Source organism: Kogia breviceps, chromosome 4 (genome assembly GCF_026419965.1).
Source record: "Kogia breviceps isolate mKogBre1 chromosome 4, mKogBre1 haplotype 1, whole genome shotgun sequence".
NCBI lineage: Eukaryota > Metazoa > Chordata > Mammalia > Artiodactyla > Physeteridae > Kogia > Kogia breviceps.
Genome location: NC_081313.1, coordinates 132,337,857 through 132,356,194, shown reverse-complemented (window position 1 = coordinate 132,356,194; position 18,338 = coordinate 132,337,857). Strand labels below are relative to the sequence as shown.

Below are 18,338 nucleotides of genomic sequence, written 5' to 3'. Positions count from 1 at the left end.
ATCTCATTCTTCTGGTCCCTGTCTTAGGGGACAACCAGAGCCCTCTTTCCAAAGTACAGAGATGCTTGGGTTATACCCATCCTTGCTTCTAATCCTTCCATCTTCCCCTAAGACCTACAGTACAATGTCCAAGCCTGGCTTTCAAGGCTTTGCCTTCCCAACTTGGTCAGTCCTTTTTCTCCTCCCATTTGAGTACCCCCAAAGTAAGAGCTGATGTGTAAAAGGTGCTCAGTGATGGTGGGCTGAGTGGGGTCTCTGATTTAACCCTCAGGGAGCAGCATTATTACATGGCCATTTGAGGGCTGTCCTGAAAGATTTAGGTGAACACTTATGACCATTAACTAAGTGGCCGAGTTGGACCTCAAACTTAGGACTCCTGATTGTAAGGACAAGGTAGCTAGAAAAAAGGTCCACCAGTTCTGAGTCAGGGGAGCTCTATGCAGATCCCCGCTGTGTGGCCCTGGCCCAGTTCTCTGTGATTTGACTCGCTCCTTTTAAAAATGGAGGTAAAAAGTTCTATCTCAGGGGGTGTTTGGGAGGATGGAATAACACGAGGTTTGCAAAATGCTCATGAAGAATTCCCAGCACATAACATCCAAAGCAGCACCTCGCGAACAGCTGTTACCATGCATCGGACCCCGTCCCTGTGCCCCGTCCAACGCACAAACTGCTAGGGCAGTTACCTGTCTGTGGCTCCCTGGGGGGCTGTGACCTCTGTCCCACTCCACACCTGGAGCCTCAGGGGTCTCTCTTCCTGCCACCTGGGTCCTTGGCTTGGAATCCTCATCAGCTGCGAGCTGTTGGACTTCAGAGAAGTTCTGTGGGTGTTGTGGTCGGTGGGGCTGCAGCCGAAGAGCTGCTGGTATGCCGTGCGGAAGTCTCTATTCAGTGCAGCGTACAGGATGGGGTTCAGGGCTGAGTTGGCATAGCCCAGCCACAGAACCACGGCTTCGAAGGTCTCGTTGATGGCATTATCCCCTTTTAGCCCACGGTAAACAAACACGGTGAAGTAGGGGAACCAGCAGATGATGAAGGCCCCCATCACGGCTGCCAGGGTCACTGTGGCTTTGTGTTCCCTGATGGTGGCTGCCCTCCAGGAGACGACGTTATGGATCCTCTTGGCCTGATCCCACGCGATCTTGAAGATGCGGTAGTAGGTGATGCACATGACCAACAGAGGCAGGTAGAAGGTGACCAGCCCGTCCACCAGGCCATACACCAAGTTGACCTGGACTTTGCACTTTGGGATGGTGTGATTGGCAATGCTGGTCTCAGTCCTGCTGTTCCAACCCAGGTGGATAGACAGGAAGGATAGGGTGATGGAGATGACCCAAATTAAGACCAGGGAGATGGTGACACGGACAGGGGTGACCAGCATGGGGTAGCGCAGGGGATCTGTGACGGCGCAGTACCGGTCGAGGCTGATCATGAAGAGGTTGAGGATGGAGGCCGTGCAGAGCATGACGTCTAGGCTGGTATAGATATTGCAGAAGACCTTGCCGAAGCTCCACCTGCAGGACAGCTGGTGGAAGGCCGAAAAGGGCAGCACCAGGAGGCCGAGGAGCAGGTCAGTGATGGCCAAGGACACGATGAAGCAGTTGGTCAGACTGCGGAGCCGCCGGTTCAAGCCCACCGCCAGGCAGACGACTACATTGCCGGCGATGGTGATGAGAATGAGGAGGGTGAGGACCACGCTGACGGTGATCTTCAATGCAGCAGGGTCCAGACAAATGGAAGAGGTCGTGCCATTGGACGCCATCCTGGGACCCTTTGGCTCCTTCCCCTGCCTCCGGCCCCTGGTTGCTTCTCTTCCAGCTCCCCAAAGGGTCAATTGTTAACCACTGGGCTCCAAGCTGCCCCACAGAGCCAAGAGAAGTGTCCAAATGTGGAGAGGCGGCAATGACCGACCCAGTGCTGTTTTTCTAGAGATAAATAAAGCTGTCTCTTAGGAGGTGTTGGGCATGAGTATGAAGGAAGATGAGGGAAAGCTAGTCCTTGAAGCGAGGTTCCTGGTTCAAACCCCAGTTCTCAAATGACCCCTTGGCAGAGCCGGCTTCCTCCTGGGACTGAACAGATCTCCACTCTCCAGGTTTTGCATAGAGACTGATGCACTGCGGCATGAGTCTGGAGGTGGCTTGGGTTTTATTTGGGAGGCATCATGTGGAGACATGGCTGCAGCCTTCTCCATAGCGGGCGGCTGCTCCCATCCACGTGACGGGGGTCTAGCGCTGTTGCCTCTCCCTCTGGAGTCCACTGGAGAGTGTGAGCTGGAAATGCAAAGATTGAGTGTTGAGCATGTTGAAACCAGACCGAGAGTGTGACCTGATTCAAGACGAACCCTTCTAGACCTTGACCTTCCTTCGAGACACCAGGAGGCATGGGACCAGTCTGGCACCACTCCTTAGAATGGACAGAAACAATCAAGGTACATAGCGGGAGGAGGATGGGAGACAGGATGCAAGGGACTGGACCACCAAGTCATCATGTGAGATACAGTTGGAGGGGCTCAGGTTGTTTATACTAGAGAAAGAAAGATTCTAGACCCAGACTCTAAGCTCCATGAAAACAGGGGCTGTATCTGCTTGTTCACTGCTAGTTCCCAGTGCCTGGCCCCACCGGTAGGCATTAAGCCTATGATGAATAAATGATAAAATGAATGAAAAAATAAGCAAATGTAATACGTTTACTCTGATAAAGTGTCGAAAACAGTGTTCCACACTCTCATTTTACAAAACGTCACCATACTCTAAATGCGGAGCCAAAAGACTTTTTCAGGAAAGGGCCAGGTAGCGAATATTTTCTCTTTGCATTCTTCAAGGTCTCTGCTGCAATGACTCAACTCTTGTTTAGTGTGAAAGCACCTCCACAGACAATGTGCAGATGAGTGATCGTGGCTGTGCTCCAAGAAGACTTTACTACGGACACTGACATTTGAATTTTACATCATTTTCACGTGTTGCAAAATATTCTTCTTCTTTTATTTTTTTTCTCAGACTCTTTAAAACAATTTCCAAGCTAAAAATGTAAATGCTATTCTTAGATCATGGGCTGCACAAAACCAGGAAGAGGACCAGATCTAGCTTGCTGTTGTAGTCTGCCAACTGCAGCCCCTCTCCACACCCGCTCTTAACATCTCTCTAAACTTCACTTTCCAGGTCAGCTGGTGCAGAGCTCATTCAGTCTTTCTAATGGCTGCATAACAGTCCCCAGGATGGCTGGCTGTGGTTTATTTATCATCATTCTATCACAGGTATTTCGGTTGTTTCTAGTTCCTTCCTTCCTCCTTCCTTATTACCTCCTGTCTCATGGCAAACATCACTTCAACAGAATGGCTGCACATGCAATGCTTCTTGGTTAAATCTCAGGTTAAATTCCTTCCTACTGGTGATATTCTATGATTCCAATTGATGCAAAACAAGCTAAGGCCCTGTTGGATTCCTGGACCCTTTATCTCAAGCTGATCCTGGTTTTCCAGAGAGCAGCCAGCAGGCAATGTCCTGGGATCCGGGAGTGTGCAGAAAATCAAGCTGACAGAGGAACCCCTCTCAGAAACAAGCTCACTACCATCTGACATAAATTAAGCCTCTCCTAGGCTCTTGCCTGGAGGGGTTTTGCAACCTGAATACGAGAGGCATCATTTAGTCATAACCACTGTGTTGGTGCAGGGGTCACGGCTCCTGGTCACCTTCTGCCAACTCTAGCAGGCTGGGCTAGAGCGGTGGTTCCTTTTTTCTTGGAGTTTCAAATAAGAACCACCCCTGTCATGTTTCTGTCTTACAGCCTAAGTCCCACAATTTTCCAGTGACCTTTGTGAAGGCAGGAGCTTTTGCCGATCTGTGGGTAGAATGATGGCCCTAGAGGGTCCAGGCACCCCAAGATCACTGTTCATTGTCACTATCACAGTTAATATAAAAAACACTTTCTTGAACTTTCCTTTCAAATGTTAAAAGCAATGACATGCTTATTGCAGTAAACCAAGGGTCCTGAGGTATACAGGAAGGGCCAACTATTTGGGCCATCACATACCCAAGCCCTCACGCCAGGGAGGTGACTGTTGCTCACCATTTGGTGTGATGGAGACCATACATTCTTTCTCTGAGGCTCTGCATGTACCAGACACATGTAGGACACTGTTTTATACACACTGTACACATTGCACTGCTACTGCTTTTCCTCATTTCTTTTAAAATTCCTATTATATAACGGACACCCCTCTGGATCACTTAGATCTAACTCATTCTTTTGGGAACCTAGGCTGTGGCAATACAACCACCACCTTGAGAAGAGCCATGAAGAAGGACGTCTGCGTCAGCAGGTGTGCAAGTGGCAAACAACGGGAGACAACCTGAGTGTCCGTCAGCAGGGGAATGGTTCAACCAAGGATGGCACATCTGTACTGTAGAAGAGTCCTGGGCAAGGTGATGTCATACATATTAAATGAAATATCATCTCATGCTCACAATGACCCCCAAGTGAGGGGAATCACTGTCTCTATTTAACAGTTGAGGAGAGCAAGGCTTGGAGAGGCCAAGTGACGTCTCACCCCTAGTAAGTGTCCAGAGAGCCTGGATTCAAACTCAGCTCACACCCTTCCAGCCTGCCTTCATGCCCGTTCTTGCATCAGACTTCAACTTGTCCTTCTAAGTGGATCTCACCAAACAGCCCTATAATTGTCCCCCTAACTCTGCTGTTCAGGCAACCAGGATTTTGCCCAAATGCAGCACGTCTCTTCCCTCCTGCCTTTGCCTCTGCTGTCTCCTTCACCTGGAGTCCCGTTCTTCCCTGTCTTCAGTCAACTACTCCCTTTTCAAGGCCTGGCTCAAACACGTTCCCCGCCCCCCCCCATCTGAAAGTACAGCATTCTTTTGAAATCTTTAGAAAGCTGAAATGGCGTAAAGCAAAGAAGTTATCTTAGGACACATCTTGCCAACGGATGCACAAAATAAATCGAGGTAAAGCACAGATGCTCAGACAGTTCACAGCTATGGGGGCTCGATGCTGAGATGCTGAATGTGGTTCCTGGGGAAGGAGCCTGCGGGGGGCACCCTATGCTCGGGGTGCAGGCTGCCTCTATAATGGCTTACCGCAAGACAAACCTGAACGCTATTTTTGTTTTTCACTTTTTTTCATGAAAGCAAAAATCCTCCTTAGGTTTCTTTCAGTTAGCAAAAACAGGTACTAATGTAGGTCTTTTGTGAAAGAGAAGTGGGGTAAAGTGAACTTTCAAAAAGCAGGGGCACCCTGAACCCGTCCTGAATGCCTGCAGGCAGAGGCACCCTCTCCTGCACTTTGTACTGAGTTATACTGCTGGTACTTGCATTGTTAATATGGCTCTGTGTCTGTCCGCAAGCAGGTCATGGATCTGGACCACCTCTCTCCACCTTCCATCCACCTATCCATCTGTCCTGTCCATCCATCCATCCAGCAAACATTTCTTGTCATCTAAGGGAGAGGTCCAGGGTACACAGAGTGTGTGTGTGTGTGTGTGTGTGTGTGTGTGTGTGTGTGTGTGTGTGAGAAAATGATATGGAATTCATGAAAACCGGCTTCAGCCACTTCCTCTCCCCATCTCGCAGGTTGACCACAGATGCTGCAGTTCTATGTGTCACACTGCTTCCTCTGACATCATCTCATCTTTGCCTTAAGGGCCTCGGAAAAGGCACTTTCTGGAGAATTTGCTCATGGGTTGCTGTGCCCCTCACTGCTCCCTGGGGAGGCTTCTGACCTTCACCTACAGTCATCACCTAGCAAATGTGGCCGTAACAAAAGGCAGGGCCCCGCTCAGTCTGACTCATCTCATCAAGTGCCTCTGGGAGGCCACGGTGGCCAATTGGCCCTGAAGAGCAGTCCCAGCTGAGTATGTTAAATGCACTCAATGTGCTCACAGGTGTGTATTAAACCCACTGTGCTGGGCTCTGCCCAGGGAAGTCTGCTTTGATCACTTCCCATTACCAGCCTTGGTTGTCTCTAAGTATAGATAGATCTTTGATGTGACATTTAAGGTTCTTCGTGACCTGGTTCTGTCTTCTCTCTTTAGCCTTAGCTCCTGCTGTCAAGTGCCCTTTAGTTGGACAACACTTTGAGAAACGGCTCTGGTGGCATTTAATTCCTCCTGGGTTTGAAAGTCCTAGGCCCATTCTGACTCTGTGCCTTTGCACATGCTATTCCCATTGCCTGGAGTGCACTTCCTCCCTTCCATGCCTGGGGAACTCTCACTCTTCCTTCAAGACTTGGCTTCCTCTGTCACCTCCTCCAGGAAGTCTTCCAGAGGTACTTGCTCCATCCCCTCTCACTTTTACCTCCCACTTATAACCACCTCTGGCAGAGGCTTGTGATTTCTGGGGTGCACAGGAAGGAGGGGTTCTTTAACCCCAGTGGGTAGAATTCTGAGTTTCCAGGGCCCTAGGAAAATTCTCCTCTGAGTGTGGCCCTTGGTGATTCCCCATCAGAATGTGTCTCCCTAGGAATGAGTTGTGGTGGGTGGACTCCATAATATCATTACCCTCCTCAATCCTCCCCTGTGGCAGCAAAGAAAATGGGGGCTTGAAGGGTTGAAGGTCACCCCACCAGCAGAGGTACAGCCCAAAGGCCAACCGGGTCTGCCTGATGCCCCAATTTCCCTCTCACTGCTCCTCACCCACAAAATCCCAGAAGAGATGCCACTGGTGGTATGTTCTGTTTGCCAACAGAGGGGCGAGGTCATCTAGAAGATTAACTAGTCTAGGAGCTGGAGTCTCCTCCCATCAAATTGTATCAAACCAAGTCCAACACTTTTCTCTTTTCATTAGGAAGTAAAATGAAGCTCCCCTTTTCTGTTACCCCAGGCACAGCCAGTGGGGGAGTAGCCAGCAATTTGGGGGAATCAGTTAAGGCTCCTTTGGGTTTCTCACTTGACCTTGAAGATGAATCTGATTTTCCAGGCAATCATTTACAATTGTTTTCTTTAAACGATATTCAGCAGGCAACCGCTGTGTGCCAGGCACCTTCTGGGGGAGCCGGTGGGCAAGTCTGCGGAATAGGTCGTTTGATCCTTATTCTGCAAAAACTGACACTCAGAGAAGTGAAGGGAGCCCCAGGGGCTGAAAGGCAAGGACTTTGACATTGGACAGATCTGGGTTTTAATGCCAGTGGTGTCATTTAATAGCTTTGTGACCTCAGACACAAGACTGCAACTTCTCCGAGCCTTAGTTTTCTCATTTGTAAAATGGGGATAATAATATGTCCTTCTTCACTTGGTGGATGTGAAAATGCAGAGAGTAAAGGTCTGTAAAACACTTAGTACCTGGCACATGGCAGGTTACATTATACATAATAATAGTATAAGATTATTATTTCATAATAATAAATATTATTTTTTATTATTATCTAAAGCGGCACAACCAGGAAATAGCATTCACGCATGCTCCATATATTTATGGAGTGCTGTTCAGGGGCAGACACTGTGCTGGGTGCTGGGGTACAGAGGTGAGCCTGGCAGACACATCTTGGAGCTTCTACGATAGCTTGGTGTGGGGCAAACGTGAAGTAACTCACGGCAGAACTGCTGATTTAACTGCAGTGTGTTGACAGTTATATAAAGGGGCAGCATACAGGAATATGTATTGTGGGGACCTGACTTGGTCTGGGGGATATGTGAGTTGAGATCTGTACAGACAGGAAAAAGGTAACTCAGTGAAAGTGGGGAACAAGCAGATTCCACAGAGAACAGCCCCTATAAAAACTTGGAGGCAGAGAGATGGTGGATTTTAACCACAGAACCACGGGAAGCCTCGGGGGTGGAGGGGGGAGTGTGAGTGGAGGGTGATGTGACTGGAAGGCAGAAGGCGGTTCCACGTCCAGCTGTCCTGCTGGGACATCAGGCGCTGTGGGGGCGGCAGCGGAGGTAGGCCCAGCTGTGCCCTGTTGGCCCCTCCCAGTTACCGCCACAGGTAATGAGATGCTGGTGGCACTGGGCCCCCGGCAGGCAGTTCCTCAGCCTTATGAGCCGTACTGTCTCAGAACGCTCCCCCTGTCACTGGCCGTTTTGAATGTCCTGGGTACCTGGTGCCGAGGGCATCAGCGAGTGACTGCAGCATCAGACCCTCGGGAGCTCTGCCCCTGGCAGGAGTCCCAAAGGGGCCTGAGAGGCGGGAGTTATGCCAGCGGGGTGACTTGCATTCTTTAAGGAGGGAAGACGAGCCTTCCAAGCCCCACAGTGGCCGCACATGGGGTGCTGACCCACGTGACTGAGGCCCAGACGGTGGCTGCAGCTCCACTTCCGAAAGGCTGACAGCACTTTGGGGTTCCTTCTTACCTTCACACAGGAGCCCAGGGCATGATGTGGGCCCAGGGCCGGGAGACTAACCTAAAGGACGAGGGGGGTCCCAGCCCCCGGTGGTTCAGACACAGCCTAGCTGTGAGTAGCAGGGGCCGTGATGGGGGCAGCAAGAGGGTGTGCGAACTGGGAGGAATGAGGTCTGATGCTGTGGGTGGTGGCCGGTGACAGCTGGGGGCACATGTCTGTGCAGAAGGCAACGTTTTACCTGGCCTGGAAAACTCCATGAATATTAAAAACAGACCACTGACCCAGCAGTTGCACTTCTGGGTATTTGTCGTGTGACCTGGGAATGGTGTGAAATTGCCTGTGGTGACAGTAGGCAGTGCAGTCATCAAAAGGACTGTTGCACTGGTTTGTTGTAATTTTTAGATTCCACATACAAGTGATATCATACAGTATTTGTCTTTCTCTGTCTGACTTATTTCACGTAGCATGATACCCTCCAAGTCCATCCAGCTTGCTGCAAATGGCAATAGTTCGTTCTTTGCTATGGCTGGGTACCATTCCGTTGTATACATATATACCACATCTTCTTTATCCATTCACCTGCTGATGGACACTTAGGTTGCTTCCATACCTTGGCTATTGTAAATAGAGCTGCTATGAACATTGGGGTGCATGTGTCTTTTCAAATTAGCGGTTTTGTTGTTTTCAGATATATACCCAAGAGTGGAATTGCTGGGTCATATGGTAGTTCTTTTTATAGTTTTTTGAGAAACCTCCATACTATTTTCCACAAAAAGAAGCAGACTCAGATATAGAGAACAAACTGGTGGTTACCAGTAGGGAGAGGGAATGGGGGAGGGGTGATATAGGGGTAGGGTATTAAGAGGTACAAACTATTATGTATAAAGTAAGCTACAAGGATATATTGTACAACACAGGGAATATAGCCAATATTTTATAATACCTATAAATGGAGTTTGATCAAAAAATTGTGAATTACTATATTGTATACCTGTAACTTACATCACATTATACATCAACTATACGTCAATAAAAAATAAATAAAAATTAGAATGAAAAAAAAAGACTGTCGCAGGCTTTCAGGCTGATGTGGGATGGATTCCACATGTGTGGAATGTGACATGAGAAAGGGGGAACGTGTGTGTGCACTCGTGCATTGACACACAGACTGGCCCAGGAAGGGCACATGTGAAAAGGGACTGATTGCTTCCAGGGAGGGATATGGGGGCTGGGCAAAGAGTGGGGGGAAGACTTCTTTCGCCATATGTCCTTTGGGACCTTTTGAATCTTCTTACCTGGGGTAGATGTCCCCTATTGCCAAACTAACATCCAGGCCACACGGTTTGGTGGGTGGAGAAGTGAAGAGGGAAGGCACACGGAGTAGAGGGAACAGCAGCAAAGGAAAGGCAGCTCAGGTGACGCTTAGGAGTGGGACCTGGTTGACCAGGGCTCCAGGCCAGGCCTGGCACTCGGTCTTCTCAGTCAGGAGCCCCTTAAGAGTAAGTCCACCGCTCCAAGCTCATCACCCTCAGGGACCTCTCTCCCCGCAATCACTGCGCCGGCCTTGGGCTGGTCAGGCCAGGCCCCTCCAATGCTTCTCCTGTTGTTTGCATAAAGATGCCAGTGCCTGCCAAGCCCTGGCCCTGCATGATCTGGCCTTTGCCAACCTCTCCAGCTGATTCTCAGGGTGGGGGTGGAAATGTAGCTGTGGATGGCGTGCTAAGGAGTTTGGATTCAGTTTTGAAGGCAATAGGCAGCCCTGAAGGTTCAATCAACAGGCCCGAGGTTGCCCAGGGAACTGGTAGCATCTGGGACCCCAGATCTCTGGATCCCAGTCAGCCGTCAATCAATGAGGCCTCTCTCACTCTCTCACACATCTGTAGGATGCTTACTTCATAACACGCCTGGGGCTCTCTGCTCCCTGAACATCCTCTCACTTATGCTTTATTGCAACATCCTGTGGCAAGAGATCTTTTCCTCATTTTACAAATGCAGAAACCCAGGCTCGGAAAAGTTAAGTTGCCCAAAGTCTCAACATCACCAAGTGGAAATGTCAGTATTTGAACCCCAGTCTGTCTGATTCCAGAATCCCTGTTCTTAGTTGTTACTATTTCACTTTTCCTACAGAGAAAGAAACTACCCTTAGGGCTTCTCAAAGAGACGGCATGAGTGCCTGGGCATTTACAGCAGAAAATACTTCTACTTTTGCAATACCATTCCAGGGTGTCTTTGATCTTTGTGGTTGCAGATTTCTAACTCTTTCCCCACAGTGGGCTGGACCGTTGGTAAAAGCCTCTTAAGGCAGTAACAGATTTCTGGTTGAGGATGTTCATTAGAGAGAAAGGCCCTGGGCTCCTGGTGGTCTGAGTTTTGGTCCCGCTCTTTCATTTCTTCTGAGCCACGAGGCGCCAGAAGCCAGGATTGTTTTCACTTCTGTTCTCAAGCTCATCTTGTCCCAAGCACTTGCAGCCCCCTGGGGGGGGGAGGTCCCCTCTGCACAGCCTGAGAGGTGAACAGACCCAAATATTGTCTGGAATTTGGGGTGGGTTCTGTAACCGTGGCTGAAGAGCTCCACCCACCCCTTTGATGTGTGTCTACCAGCCCAGAAAGGGGTGGTGGCATCAAAGTGGACATTTTCTTATGATGAATGTTATCACTCAAGCATCACAGTGAGGGGGAAGGTGACCTGGACCAGAGGCCAGGACACTGACTTTTTCCATTTACTGAGCACCCAAAGATAATTTAATATCTTTGTGAGGCAGAGATTATCATTATTCCCATTTGACAGATGGTGAAACAGGTTCAGAGAGGTTAAGTCACTTGTCCAAGGGCACACAGCTGGTAAAGAGGCAGGCAGGGCTTTGACTGACTCCATAGTCTCTGAGTGTCCAAGCCAACCACCCTTCCAAGACGTGCACCTAATCCAGTTCATTCACTGACTATTTGTGTGACCAGTTCTTTTTGTGGTGTTTTCTTTTCAGTGAAAGACCTCAGGCCATTTACCTGGCTTCTGCCAATGGTTGATGTGGGAACCTGAAGCCACATCTAGTGACAACAAATTCCCTTGGTCACTGCTTGTTTAAGAGTCTTTATTTCTCCTTCATATTTTTTTTCAATTTGGGTGAAAGGCACATAACGTAAAATCAAAGTGTACAATTTAGTAGCATTCAGTCCATTCACAATGTCGTGTAAGTACCATCTCTATTTGGTTTTGAAACATTTTCATCACCCCAAAAGGAAACTCCATGGCCATTAAGCAATCACTCCCTCTCCCTGGTCCCTGGCAACCACCAACCTACTTTCTGGCTCCATAGATTTGACTATTCTGGACATTGTGGGCACAAAGTGCATGTTACTTGGGACTGAGGGAGGATCCCTGAGTCTCTTATCTAGCCTCTGCCTCCCCTTCATCCACTTGGGGGATCAGGCTACATATTCAAGCATCGTCCTGGACTCCTGTCTTTCCTTCATCCCCAGCATCCAACCCATCAGCAAGCCCAGTGGATCCTGCCTCTGAAATACCTACATCTTGGATGCGGCTACTTTCCTTGGTTGCTGCCATCCTGGTCCTAGTCCAAGCCAGCACCATCTCTTGCCTGGACTTTTGGATCCTGCAACTCCCTTCAGTCCCCAGCACCACCCTCCTGCTTCTGTCATGCCCACACTGTCCCTTACATATTCCCTTTGGCTCACAAGGCCCCATAGAATCTTTGCCCCACCTCTCTGACCTCCTACCTTACCCTCAAGACTCAGTGGCTACCTGGCCACAGTGTCCCTGCCCCAGTGCCTTGGACATACGGCACTCTCCTCCTTGGGGCTCTGCCTGTGATCTGCTGCCGATGTGGACGTTGGCACCTTGGAGCAAAAATCAGTTCTGTGGAGAGGGTCCTCCTTGACCCCCAAAGCAGCTCCTTTGACCTTCCATCACATCCTTGCCATTTGGCTTTCTGCAGAGACAATTTTTCTTGGCTTTTTTTCTTGCTTCCCTATTTGTTCCCTATATCTGTCTCCCAAGTGGAATGTCGGCATCGTAAGGACCAGGATCAATTTTTTGTTCCTGGACAGGCACTTAGTGGGGCTCTTAATTTATTAAATAAATTAATATTTATTGGATTGACTGATGCATACTGAAAACAACCATCATAATATAATATCCTATTTATGGGGTGCTTGGAAAGTGTAAGCAATGTTCTAAGTATTTTATATTATCCAATTTAATCTCTCTGCAACAACCCTCTAACATGGACACCATTACTTATCTCCATTTTATAGATGAGAAAATTGAGGTTTATGGTGTTTTGTAACTTGGCCAAAGCCCACGGCCAGCAGTGGGCTGGCAAGTGTGGGAAAGACCTGGGGTGGACTTTTCAGGGCAGGGGTTTGACAGTGCCAAATGAAAATTCTGCCTTGGTTCTTCTGGGGGAGGTGAGACCCTGGATCGCCAATGTTTGCAGGGGGGTCTGAATCTCTGCCACCCAGGGGCAAAACTCCCCAGGGGGTAGGGGAGGGATGGAGAGGGCACTGGGCTGAGAATTTGGACCCTGAGTTTGAGTCCCTGGTGTGACCCTGACTTGCCATGTTACCTCCCACTAGTTTAGTACCCCCAGTTTCCTCAGCAAAAAAGCTTAGAACATTTCAAAGGTTTCCTCCAGCAACTTGATGTGTGTGTGCGTGTGTCTGGAGGGTGTGGGAGGGAAGGAATCCGGAGCCCCAGAAATAATAAAATAGGAGGGCTCTGGGTAGAAACAAAACTCAGTGTTCATCTGGTGTTCAGTAACCCCTCCTATAGCATCCCAGAGAGGCGGTCATCCTTGATTGCCTTGCATACTTCCAACGATGGGGGGCTTACTATCTTACAAGTTATTTGCCAGTCAGTCATGGCCATTTAAAAACCTTATAGAGCCCTATGTATTCTTTTTTCTGGAGGCATACCCCATACTGCATAATAAATGCATTGTAATATCCATAGAACACATTCCATAGAAAATAGGATTCATATTTAGCTGTTTAGTATAATGAGCTGCCACTGACTAGCTGTCATAAGTTTCCAATTAAACAATTAGTACTTGAAATTTTGTGGGGTCTTTTTTGTATTTTAGATCTGGTGTGTGTGTGTGTGTGTGTGTGTGTGTGTGTGTGTGAGAGAGAGAGAGAGAGAGAGAGTTTGCAGACATTTTTGTAGGCTCCCGAAAAGCTCCAAAGCCCCAGAGAACAAATCTAAGTCCCTTCCACTGGGCAGCCCCACAGAGCTCCTGAGTTGTTGCTTCTCTATGGATACAAAAGCCCTCAGGCCCTCCAACTGGACACATCACTGCCATCGTCACTGCCAGTATTGCCCTCACCAAAATCACTACCATCATCACCACCACCACCTCCATCACCACCAGTGGCGGAACAGAGCTAGGCACCAGAACCACCCCCAGCAACATCATAGCTTCCTTTCTCTCTGTTCTTCTTTCCCCCAAACTCACTCCAGAAAGGTGTTGCCCTTCCAGCAGGGTACAGCTTGCTCTTACAAGGAGAAAGTCCTGAAGCCGGCTGGGTCACCTTAAAGATATCCACAGCAAACAGCTAACGCTTGCCAGGAACATTCACACACACTGGTTATCTTATGTAATCCTCTTTGCCCTCCCCCACTTTCCGTGGCCCCTCCACATGTCCATTACCTCATCCTGAGTCCTGCCGGAGAACTCTGTGGAGCCACCAGGGCAGGGTCACTATTACTCCAGTTGGCAAAGATGCCACAGAGAGGCCGAATGCCTGGGCCGAGGCCACACCGCTGGTCAGAGGTGGGAAGAGCCCTCTCGGTTTCCAATTGCCAACAGTGTACCCTGTCCTAAGCCTCCTTTGTTTCCCAAACCTCATGCGTTCAGGTACCAACTCTATGATTTTTGCCAAACCCACAAAATACCATTTCTATTTTGTACTTAACATTTTTCTTTAAAGTGATGGAATTAATTGCAAAAGGAATTGTTTTACCATTACAGTAACCACCAGGATCCCTTTCCCTCAAATAGATTACCCTGAAAATAAAGGCAGTGGAAACACAGACAATGCTGTTAAATTCCGTGTAGCTACCGCTGCCTGAAAAGCCCGCCTAACCCTCTCCTAATTAGAAAGGCTGTGCTATAAGGTATTCAAGACAGATTAGCACCTAACTGATAACTTTCTTTGACACAAAAAGGAAAGCCTGAAGGAGAACCGAAAAGCAAAACCCATTCACTGTATGATTGGATGATTGTTGTTATCTGTGCCACTGACCACCCAAGTCCACTTCAGGACCCCCAGGACTGCCTGCCCCACATTTAAGGGTGTATTTTGCTCATGCCAGGAAGCCAACACCATGTAGTGGAAAGGAATCCGGAACCAGTCGGAGGCTCAGTTTTCCCACCTGTAAATGGGCATAAAACCACAGCATGCGATGCTGGGAAGATGAAATGTGAAGGTAAGGTGATGGCTAGAGATGTGATGGCTCCTCAGTAAATGTCCCTCCCCTCCCCATGGCCGTTCTCTGGTCTTCTTGTCCTCCTCTCCTGCGAGAGAAGGCACCCAAGTAAACACATCTTCATCTGGAAGAGTCTGAGTACAGGGGCGGCTCCCAGAGTCTGAGTTTGGGGCAGAAGGCTCCTCCTCCCAGCACACCCCTCACCCCACCCCCATCTCAGCCTCCAGGACCCTGATGAAAATCAGGTCTTTTCCAGCAGCTGCTGCGGGTTCAAATCCCAGCTCTGCTACTTGCCAGGGAGGCACTGTTAGCTGGGTGGCTCTGCCTCGAGCCTCACTTTCTCTTCCTGAGAAGTGGGGATAATAATCCCAACTACACAAGGGTGTCGAGAGGCTTGTGGGGGTTAAGAGCAACGTGCTCCTAGAACCAGCCACCTGGGTCCTATTCTGGCCGCACTGCTTCTCTCTGCAGGCATAGGGAACAACAGCTTGCATTCTTCCCACCTCAGGTGCCTCACCTGGCAGAATGGAAATAACAATAATCCTCACATTATCTGACTGTTGTGAGGAGTAACTGGGCAAATGTGTGTGAAGCCCCAGCGCTTACCAAGCCCTCAGCGGGTGTGAACGCTCTACGGATGCACAAGCACTCAGCACAATGCTGGGCCCAGAACCCGCCTTCCTGCAGCTGCGCACTGGCCGCCTGGTCCCTTCTCCTTCCAGGACCTCAGCCACATCGCCTCCCTCAGCTATGCTCTCCCAGCCCCCCAGCCACCAGTCCTGGCTACTCAGCTTCTGCTCTAGATGCCAGGCTTTCTGAAGGTGCTCACTCAAGACAACTCCAAAGACATACAAAACTGTAGGTTTCACTATTATTTACGATAGGTGAATACTGCAAATGACTTTTACACGGTCAAAACTAGAAGGACTGGGCTTCCCTGGTGGCGCAGTGGTTGAGAATCCGCCTGCCGATGCAGGAGACACGGGTTCGTGCCCCGGTCCGGGAAGATCCCACATGCCGCGGAGCGGCTGGGCCCGTGAGCCATGGCCGCTGCGCCTGCGCGTCCGGAGCCTGTGCTCTGCAACGGGAGAGGCCACAGCGGTGAGAGGCCCGCAAAAAAAAAAAAAAAAAAAAAAACTAGAAGGACAGTTGAGTAAATTATGCCGTAATGGAATTACTAGAGCTGTTGCTCTCACATTTTGGAAACTATGAAATAAGGGAAAATGCTTACATTTAAGTAGTAAAACAACAGGATTCAGATTGTATATAGAGGGTGACTAACTACAAACACCTGCCCTGTTAACCTGCAGGGGAGAAACACAACAAATAAAATGTATGTGTAGAAGGGTAGGCTGAATGGTAATAGTGATTTTCTTTGGATGGTAGTACAATGATTTGTTACTGTTTTCTTCTACATCTCCTCATTCAAAATCTTCTACACTAAGAATTAATTCTACAGGGACTAAAACTCAACACGAAGATGCAAAATTGTGTATAATATGCTCCCCTTATGTCAAAGGTGAGAATACATACGTACATAGACATGTGTTTATATATGAAGTGTATATGTTTTTGGATAAAGAACATCTGAAAAGATACATCACAACAAAATAACAAAATTGACCCCCTCTTTTGGGCAGGGCAGACAGGGCCAGGGTGGAGGGGGCCTTTGTATATTGTAACACCACGTGACTTTGTATGTTGTACTTCTGAACCATATCAGTGTTTTATTTAATCAAAAAGTGAAAAGAAAAAGCCCTAACTATCTAATAAACCTTTAGAAAAAGGCAGTATTTCCCCAAATGGGGACAGGGTGCTACTTAAACAAAGGAATCTGTGCTGGGAATGAATCAGCAAATCAAGTCAGCTGGGGTCTTACCGTGGACTTGACTGAGCTCACGGCCATGTGCTGTGACTGACAGGGGCTACGGATTGCAGGGCTTCCAAAAAGTAAGGTCCTAGAACCCGCTCTCTGCTGCCCCCCACCCAGCCCTATTTTTACCATGGAGCCTCCCCTGAGAATGATGCTCCTAGGACCCGTTGAGGGAATGCAGGGCAAGGGAAAGGCACTAAGGAAGAGAAAGTTAGAAGGCTGGTTCTGCCTCCCAGATCCAAAGGCCTCCTGACCCAGGCAGGCTGTGTGTGAGCCGTCTGCACCCTCTGTGGGACTGTGTGGGTGCGGGCATGGTGACCCAGAGAGAGGATGCATGCTTGGGCGAGAGGGGTGGCCACTGTGACCACTATGGGCCCAGTGCACCCCCAGTCACCACATTCTGCAAGAGAAGCTGGAAATCTGGCTTTTATGTGAACTCTTCTGGCTTTAAAATAAAATATCCAAACTTTTCAATGAAACCTCATTTTTAAATGTTGGCTCTTTTTTGATTTTTTTTTTTTTTTTTTTTTTTTTTTTTTGTGGTACGCGGGCCTCTCACTGTTGTGGCCTCTCCCATTGCGGAGCACAGGCTCCGGATGCGCAGGCTCAGTGGCCATGGCTCACGGGCCCAGCCGCTCCGCGGCACGTAGGATCTTCCCAGACCGGGGCACGTAGGATCTTCCCAGACCGGGGCACGAACCCGTGTCCCCTGCATCGGCAAGCAGATTCTCAACCACTGCGCCACCAGGGAAGCCCTATGTTGGCTCTTTCTTAAAAAAATATATCTCAGAGTTCCCTGAGCATGTCCTCCACCAGCAACCGTCTATGATATTGGCACGCTCCTGGTATTCTCGGAGAGCAAGGTCAGCCCCCAGGATTTCCTTGCTTCTCTAACCACCCTCCCGCCTTTCATTATGCCTTTGAGAATCCTGCCCTAGACCAAATTCATTGGTCAGTTGTTCGGGGGGAGTCTGCCTTCTTCCTGGTTGAAGATCAGGCTGACGTTTACCCATCTCTGCGCTGGAAGTCTGGTAAGGAGTCCAGGAGAGGGGTGACTAACCCTAGCAAGGGGCTTTCTCGGGGGTAGTGAGCGCTCTGCATCTGGAAGTGATGGTTTAATAGTGCTGTAGCCGGCACTTCTGCTCCGGCATCTAACAGCCTCCTGATGCCAGAGTCTCTGCCCCTTCTGCCCTCCCCCGCCTCAGTTTCCTCTCCCCTCCTATCATGCCCTCTGTGTTCCAGTCAACCAGAAAGCCTCACCCTTTCCTTAACTCTTGACATTCTCACACCTCCGTGCCTTTGTACATCTTGACCCCTGGGTCTGGATCACCCTCTCTCGAGGCCTCTATCCTGTCTCTCAGCCACCCAGAAAATGCCACACTCATACACCAGCTCCCGCAGCTCCCGTGCCTCCTCCGTCATAGCTGGAACCCTGGGAGGCTGGCATCAGCTCTTCCTGTGTCGTTCATTATTTAGACTCGCCCATCTCCTTCACGTGCTTTTACCGCCCAAACAGCTTTTGAATCTGTTGTCTTCTCTCCAGCTGCAGCATTTCAGGCTTCATCCCTGCTCACCTGGACAAGAGCAAGGGCATCCCGATTAGGTGCCTGGCCTCCCGCTCTCTCCTCAGCCCCACCTGCCTCCGTGCTGTCTGGAGAAAGGGCATTTTCAAAAGTGCAACCTGATCGCCTCTATCCTCAGCCTAAAATCTCTGCGTGACTCCTGCAGCCTACAGG

General features: G+C 49.3%; 1 protein-coding gene across 5 annotated transcripts in view; it reads right to left on the bottom strand.

Moving 5' to 3' along the window:
- Nucleotides 1-18,338, bottom strand: part of HRH2 (histamine receptor H2) — a 64,508-nt gene that overhangs the window by 37,405 nt on the left and 8,765 nt on the right. For all 5 annotated transcript variants that reach the window (XR_010840282.1, XM_067031901.1, XM_059060165.2 and 2 more), the window contains exon 2: nt 684-2,267. Coding sequence is in view for 4 of the 5 variants with exons in the window: in XM_067031901.1 (XP_066888002.1) it covers nt 684-1,759 (1,076 nt within the window). In the remaining variant the exon portion in view is untranslated. The remainder of the gene's footprint in view (nt 1-683; nt 2,268-18,338) is intronic.